At 30.9% G+C, this 8,313-nt stretch overlaps 1 protein-coding gene across 1 annotated transcript; it reads right to left on the reverse strand.

Annotated features, from left to right (window-relative positions):
• Positions 1–1,640: 1,640 nt before the first annotated feature.
• Positions 1,641–6,630, reverse strand: LOC114181193 (RHOMBOID-like protein 9, chloroplastic). The gene is made up of 7 exons (XM_028067565.1): positions 6,455–6,630; positions 5,082–5,595; positions 4,321–4,531; positions 4,022–4,187; positions 3,072–3,242; positions 2,504–2,658; positions 1,641–2,303 (listed from the first exon to the last, which is right to left on the reverse strand). Exons 2-7 carry the CDS (start codon positions 5,587–5,589, stop codon positions 2,030–2,032), a joined length of 1,485 nt encoding a protein of 494 aa, XP_027923366.1. The 5' UTR covers positions 5,590–5,595; positions 6,455–6,630; the 3' UTR covers positions 1,641–2,029.
• Positions 6,631–8,313: the final 1,683 nt, after the last annotated feature.

The following is an 8,313-nucleotide window of genomic DNA, read 5'->3' on the forward strand; positions in this document are numbered from 1 at the left end:
ACGGAAGGCTTGACCCTTTTGTCTAATCTGACTCGACTCGACTTTCAACCGGATTGACTCGTCTCGACCTTCGACTCTAACCGAGTTGATTAAACCATCAACACAGGTTGACTCAGCTTGATATTCGACCTGGACTGAAGGTCTTGCATTTAGAAATTAATTAAAATCTTGTGGAGAAGTTAAACTCACTTTGACACTTAGGGGTGGGTAAAATAGGCCAACTCGCCCCACCAAAAACAGGCTGGTCCAAGCTGACCCACAACTGAAAAACGGGTCAGAAACTGCATCCCGCCCTGCCATAGGGCAGGTTGGCTCGCCACTTTTTTTATTAAATTTTGTTTATTTTTTTAAAAAAAATTATTTATAAAATTTATTTTTTTATATATAGTTAGAAATAAATATTTAGAGCATATTTAATCATATAAACATTTTAAAGCTTTTAATTGATAAATTAATATCTTTAATTGGATAAATTAAAATAATTATTATATTTACATGTTAAATTAATCTATTATAACTAATTATTGAAACTTAATTTATAAATATCAATGATTTAAATTATAATAGCATTACATATTTATTTTTATACAAAAATATAATATAGGAAATTTAATATTTTTAATTTTTAAAATTAAAAAAAAAGGGCCACCATACTAGGGCAAACTGACCCACTTTTGACGTGTCAATTTGACGGACTAAGCAAGTCCAACAAAAATTGATTGGTGGGTTAAAAACTCCCATCTAGTTCATCTTTTTTGGTGGACTATCCGGCTAGGTCCTCTGACATTAACCCTAACTCACTTTAAAAAATCTCTCGAAATTGGTACTTTTGAAACATTCATCCAATGGACTAATTCAACCATAACTTACTTAAGAATTTACTTAAGAATGGATTGAGAATACCCATGAGTCAAATTGATATATCCAATTATTGGAAGACATGGTCAATTACGTCATCAACATAACCTTGAAAATAACATCAAAGTTAATGATCTCCTAAGCTAAGAGTTTTATATAATACATAAAAATATATTTTTCATGACAAATTTTTTATATAATAATAAAACACTTTATGAACAGTTATCTCAATAAATGAGAAAGAAAAAGACTCTCCAAGTCTGGACGTGTAAAGTAATTACTGTCGTAATGTATTATTGATTGAACGAAAATTACATTATGAAGAATAATAGCAATAATTAACTAAATGATAGCTAATATGTTCTCTGGGGTTCAAAAGGGAGGAGTCTGGTATCAGGAGAATTACAGGTACTCTGTTTATTATGAAAAAAATAAGTTTTAGCCTTTTCTTTGCGCTATTAAAAATTGATAACTGTTGATGAAAAACACAATCTACTTAACAAAAAGATTGAGACAATATAGTAGTGGCTGTTATAAAGGGGAATCGCTTAGAGGACAATTCTATTCCTCTTTGTGATGATTCGAAGTAAGAGCTTGGTCACGTTAAATAAAAATGGCTCTAAAGAGTATTATATAATAAAGAAAATTTATACATCAATTGTATTAAAATTTTGAATTAGTACCAGTGTTTTAACTTTTTTATAAGAAATATATATAATTTATTGGTGTTGAATCTTCTCGACGAATGTAAACTCAATATGAAAATAGAGACAAGTGAGAGCTGGGCCAACAAACTAAACTAAAATAAACATATAACTCTCGTACAATCATAAAATCTTATTTACAATAAAAGGGACTTAGCATATGCAACTTTACACACCGGAGGTAAAAGAGCTTTGTATTTTAAGCATCTATCAGATATGGGAACTGTAATCTACTCTTGAAAATATTGTTTGCAACAGTTTATTAGGCCGTGGACTTAGCATATACAACTTACTTTTTGTAACCCTATAATATTCTTATACAACTACCTAAGTGACAAGTACCTCTCTTTCACTTCCCACTTTTTACTTCCTTTTTTACAATATGCATGTCTTTGTAGGGCAATTGCAAGTACCTTCCCACAAAGTGAATCTGGTTCAGAAACCTTATGAGTAGATGACATGTTGCATCAGCCAAATATCAACACATATTCCAGGGCATCAAAGGCTGCTGCATTGACAGATGCCAGTGCATTTGGTGGGGGCTCCATGAACAATAGGAATGAGCTTAGAACAACGATGAATATGGTGAATATGAATAGTGATTTGCAAGAATCACCTTGTTTTCTAACAAGTTTGAGTCCTTCTTCTTGACTGGTTCCTGATGATGTATCATTCAACTGAAGTGTTGGAATAGTTAAAAAGCCATATGCCATGCCTGAGAAGGCTGCTCCAAAGTGTGACCTTCAAATAAAGGTTTCCATGTTACAGTTTAAATAACAAGTGTTTATGTGTCTACCACATAAACAAATCAGAAAACAGAGGTAAAACCAGAAGTGCTGAAAATGATAGAAGTTAGAAAGAACATGATGTTAAATTCTTTTCATGTTTTTATTGAGTTTCATGACTGAACTACTTTCTCTGAATAACTATGTATGACATACCATTCGTCAATTGGACCAAAGTGGCTTAATATGAACATCAGAGCTGTAATAATAACTGCCTTCTGGAACAGGCTCTCTGAAGCATCACTTGCAATAAGATCTTTGTTTTGAATTTGATACATGAGCCAAGCACCAATTATTGCAAACACAGGACCCTGAGTACAAGTTGAAGTTAGTAACAGAGTTAAAGACATCAAAGGAGATCAAACAGAATGAAAAGTAAAAAAAGTTCAGCTAACTTCACTCATCACTTCACTAATCAATCTAGAAGATTTTAAAATGGTTTGACTCTATATGTACTTAATTTAACCAAATGATTCTCACTTGATTTCCATCAAACCCTTAGAACATGTTCAACTACAAAGCGATTACAATTGAGATTTGGGACTGATCAAATTCATGCAGCATCCTTGTTGACCAACCACAAAATCCCACTTGGTTTTATAATTTACATCAACAATAATTCTCGAGAATTCATATAAATTAAAAATTATGTATTATAGGGTAGTCATTAGAAAAAGCATTCAATCTAAAGGACCATGGTCTAGAATTGTAAAATGGTACTTACAGTTCCACCAACAGTGGGGTCTGGTGTATGTAGAAAACTTGTGAAGTTGCAAGCAATTCCACCCAATATATAGATCAAGAAAAACGTGAATGAACCATAGTCTTTACAAACTTGAGGCCCAAATGTTACAAGGGCCCAACAACTGAGACCCATGTGAAATATTCCTGCATGCTGCATATACAAATTTTCTAAGATGCATGCATGAAAAACATAGCTTCAGTGAGATTAATTTAGCACGTGGTATTAAATAAGTCTCTTACACAATAGACAGAAGAGACTTTTTCACTTTGTTTTGCTAAGTGTTTCTAGATATCAAGAGTACGTGTTTGATGCATGATGTTATAACAGTTTTAAGCAATGAGTTCCATTGTTTTCATGCAGGAAGTATATTCTAGACTGTAATGGCTGTATTTTAAAGCCGTCAGTTAGGAAGCTAAATTATCAAAATAAAGCAAAATTCAAAAGCAAATAAAGTGTAAGACAAAACAAAAGGTTAAACCTTTGGTATTCATAGGAAAACACAACACCAGTAAGACACACACTAGACTAATTTGCATAAAAGATTGACTCTATTTTCAACTTAAAACTTTCCTTATGTTGAGTTCAACTTTCTCATCTTTACTCAATGTATAACTTCAACTCATGATTACGTATTCTTAGTCTCAATCAGTTTGAAAAATTTTTACTCTTTCAAATCATTTTGTTAAATTTGGTGATAACATGACATGCAATCTGAATACATGTCTTGTCACATGTGAGAGAGTAGTTGTTAATGTGATTTTTCTGGACCCATGTTGCCAAAATCACTGTTTTTTAAGAATTAAAGACATTTAATTAAAAGGTTTAAATTTAACACCATAAATAAAACCATGTGATTTTGCAAAATGATGACGAGTGTCATGTAATATATCTGCAGAATGGAAACACGGACCCAATTCTCAATCTTGTACCAGAAACATTGGTGTTATAAGCCTCCACCATTCTCCAACCATGATCAAATGGTTTATCTTTGCTCCATACAGTAGTGGAATCGAAAACATCTCTACATCAGAAGTCCTTACAGGACTTGCTATTTCAAATAGAAACACTGCAATGTTTATAGAAACCAATATGCCACTGCACCCAGATGAAGGATTAAAGAAAGTTATTTATAATATCACAAACAATTAATGTGAGGAAAGTTAGTATGATAGCTTCAACAATAGCCAATGAAAGAATAAAACAAGAACTTTGACAGAGCAGAACTTACATTAGGTAGAGACTGGAGGTTTCAAAATGCTGCAATGAATCTGTATCAGACCTTGGACCGTGTACATCTTTTAGTCTTCTTATTCCCACAAAAGCATTTTGTTTCCTAAAGTGTGATCTTTCAATGTCTTCGCTCACAGATTGTTTTGGTGCTAAATTTTCTTCACTACTATTTTCAACATAATATGGCATGCGAGATTCTTGGTTGGCTCCTGCATATCAAAATACCACGTCATTCATCTTTGAAACAAACATGTTCTTTTCTCTGTTAGAACAATGTTCAAGTGGTTAGGATTGAGAAGGCCAAGTCAGCCAGAAGAAGAGAAGGATCATCAAGGTATTAGTATATAGTGTTAATAAGTGGATTTTAAACCTATTTTGACCTTACAAAACTAGTTTATAAGGTGAGTGTTTACACCCACTTATATAATAAATGTTAAGAAGTGAATTTTAAGTTTAATTCAATCCTATAAAACCAATTTATAAGATAAGATTTGCACCAACTTATATAATAAAAATCGGTCTTATGACTAGTTGAGATACGTTTACGCATTGACAACGTCAGGGGTTTTTATATTATCATCTAATCAGAAACTACTATGTACTGAAAGTTTGGTGACTTTTATAATCACTCTTAGAAATCACATCAATCCTGATTTTTGATTAGTTACTTACTATTGTAAAACATTCTACGCTAGCCGTGCATAAACATTACACTCTGAATGAAAGACACCGCAATACCAGAAAGTAATTACACTTTACCATGATTTATTTTTCCAAGATACTCATCAAGAGACTCTATTGCAGTTTCTGATCTAGTTTGGCACTCTGTTTGATACACCTGTGTCACCTTGTGTGAGGAATCAAATGTACGCAATTTTTCATTATCTTGGAGTTTTCCAAAATAAGAATCTAATGACCTTAGTTGCTTCTCAGTTGAGCTAGAACCTGCTGAGCACCAAACTCTGGAAAAATTTTCTTTTTTTGAATAACATCTCTGATTGTCTGAGACACAGAGTCTTGTCACATTCTTATGCAGAGAAACTTTGTCATGAAGTGTGCACCTAGGTACATTTCTCTCTCTTGTGTTTGATTTTGTGAGGGCATTGTTGACTTTGTTCCATGGTTGGAAACTCCTGCACATAAAGATGGACCTCTTCATTTTATAACACTCATACAGGAACCTCTTCTCACTCTGCCTCATTGCATTTTGAGCTGGTAAATTTTTGTCCTTGTAGGGCATTTTGTAAAACATAGGAAATGCTGCCATGAAAACCTGAAGGGCAAAACACAAAGGAAAGAAAAGGATAATCAACATACAAAGGAATAAAGCAAGTCAAAACAAAGACTCACTAGAGTAAATAGTATCTTTCAAGGACTTATACACTCGTCTAATCACTATTCATGATATATTTGTTAACTTCTGCAATATATTAAGGAAATTTGAAATTAATGAGTTATGAGACAACTCGTATAAACCCAAAACCTTAAAGTCAATAAATTTTTTATATTCTTTCTTATATATGGTTCAACTTTCTCATTTTTTTAATTCATTCACCTGAAATCCTAACTTTAGCTTAATCAAGCAACAGTGAAAGTGGGAAATAACATGAAATGAAATCAACTTTATCGGGCTGCAATCAAATAAGAAAACTAGAAAGAAAACGATAATTTTATTTCAGACTTATTGGGTCCTTGTTCGTACAAAAAGGTTTGCTCAGACAAAAAACAGTGGATGAGGACAATAACGTATTCACCTTTGAACCACAAACACCTTTGTCAGATTGTTACATACTCCCAAATATCTACAGTTATATCATAACAGAAAATTGTAAACATATCTTCATTCACTCATTTCTGCATTAATATTTCGAACCATGCACAAAAATCACCTCATGCAGTCAAAGATATCAGTAGGTTCTTTTTCCAGCAAACAGAAAAACATGAATCCCTTCAAGGCCTTGTTTTTACAGTTAGAACACTGATTAACGAATTGAAATGGTTAAGACAGAAAGAAAGAAAGAAATAAAGAAAGGCAAGGCAACATGAACAGGTGCATGTTAAAATTACAGCAAGAATGGTCATAGAATCAATAAACTGAAATGCAAAAGATAAAGAGTTGGACTTGGTTCTACCTGTCAAGGTAAAACAATGCAGAAAATTTGTTTAGTTCTCACTCATATCTTAGCTTCTAGAGAATTGGAAGAGAAATGAAGTGAAAGTTGTTACTTGGTATTCCATAAATGACATATGGTAATGGCTTCATGGTGTTTGTTAAATTGCACAGACAAGAATCTAAAATGACAGCTAATTCTGTTTCATTGTACCTTATCTTTGTTCAGCCATTCATGGGTTGAACAAGAGATATTCAATGTTTGTTAGCCAATAAATGCAGAGGATTTGGGTGGGTCCACTTGCCACTTAGGTTAATCTCCCACGTTGCATGCTTAAGCACCTTAAACTTCCTTCGGATTTTCCTTCCCATTCAAGGGAAAATGTATGGCCTACAACTTCTTAGTGGGAAAATGAATTGTGATGCAGAGGAATGAAACCAAAATATCTAAAATGGTCCACTTTGTGGTCACACTAGATGACACAATTTTTTGAAAAAGAAAATTCATATAAAAAAGATGAGATTGTTTATGTCTACTTTACTTTTTTAATAACATAAGCTGATTTTAATTATTTTTATGTCTTTATTATGTAACTATTAACGTAAAATAAGTAACTATTTTTAATAAGTAAATTATACATAATTCTTTAAAAAATATTTGCTTTACTTTTTTTAAAATACTTATTTTAAGTTTAATCAAATTGATTTGATTTTTTTATATAAGTAATGTATTAATAATTTTTTTTTTAGTTTTGGGTCCTGAAAATTTTATTTTTTAAACAAATACATGTAAATTTTATTTATATTTGTTTTAATTATGTTGTTTTAATACTGTAATATGGAAAAGTTTTTTGCTTATATTGTATAGTATACGAATAAATTGGAATTAGTGTGTGCTATTCTGTTTCCAAATAAAGTAATTTAAAGAAAGAAATATCATCAAAATTTAAAATACCCAAAAATGAATAAGGTAAATAATTGGTTGTATAATAAAAATTGAAATAATTCGTTTTTCTTACGATAAAAAAAACTGCACTCTGTTTAAATTTCATTAGTAATTAATATATCTATCTATTGAAGTTTCTTTTTCCTAATAAATAGATATGATAATTATTAAAAATTAAATATGTTCTCGATTATATTAACGGTGGCTAATGAAGTTTAGATAAATTAAACTTATTATATTAAAAACGTAATTTTATTTTTATTATATTAGAAATGAAATATGTTAATATTTAATACTTATTATATTAAACTGATATCTACCCAAATAAATCCATTACTAGATTTAGAATCAAAGAGCAAAAGGAAAAAAAAAAACAACTATCATTTCAGTTTTCTTTACAAGCATACAAGAACTAGTACATTATAACGATAGAACATTTTAAATTCAATATATAAAATTCACTAAATTCCTTTTAAAACTGGTGATTATTCACAAGCATGTAAAAGCTATAAGCGCCTCTAATATAAGATTTTTTTTTTAACCAAATGATTTTGATGGCTTCGGTCATCTAATTAAATATTTTTGTCCTATTAGTTTTTTTAGTAAAATAATATCTTCAATTGTGATTTTCTAAAAATAGTATCTCAAATCATAATTAATTATTACTTTTTCTAGGCTTTCTGTCTCTACTTCCGGTGCTTAATAAGGAACCTGCAAATTTTCCTATGTTCCTTTTGCAAACATCCTTACTAAGGATTACATTCTTAATTCCTTCCAAAGTTAATTTTGTAGTCCCAATTAATACCCACCGAAACTAATCTTGACATTAAGGAATTAAATTCGCTCACATGACCTATATGTTGGATTTATATTTTTTATATACGGTTATATATATATATATATATATATATATATATAAAATATTGGTCTTACAC

The sequence above is a fragment of the Vigna unguiculata genome, chromosome 4 (genome assembly GCF_004118075.2).
Source record: "Vigna unguiculata cultivar IT97K-499-35 chromosome 4, ASM411807v1, whole genome shotgun sequence".
Lineage (NCBI taxonomy): Eukaryota > Viridiplantae > Streptophyta > Magnoliopsida > Fabales > Fabaceae > Vigna > Vigna unguiculata.

Bases quoted from the DNA above. Each gene is read 5' to 3' on its own strand.
- LOC114181193 (XM_028067565.1), bottom strand. From the start codon at position 5,589: ATGGCAGCATTTCCTATGTTTTACAAAATGCCCTACAAGGACAAAAAT. The intron at 4,188-4,320 runs GTAAGTTCTGCT...ATCTGGGTGCAG, and splicing joins ACCTCCAGTCTCTACCTAAT to TGGCATATTGGTTTCTATAA. The intron at 3,243-4,021 runs GTACAAGATTGA...TTGTATATGCAG, and splicing joins TTATAACACCAATGTTTCTG to CATGCAGGAATATTTCACAT.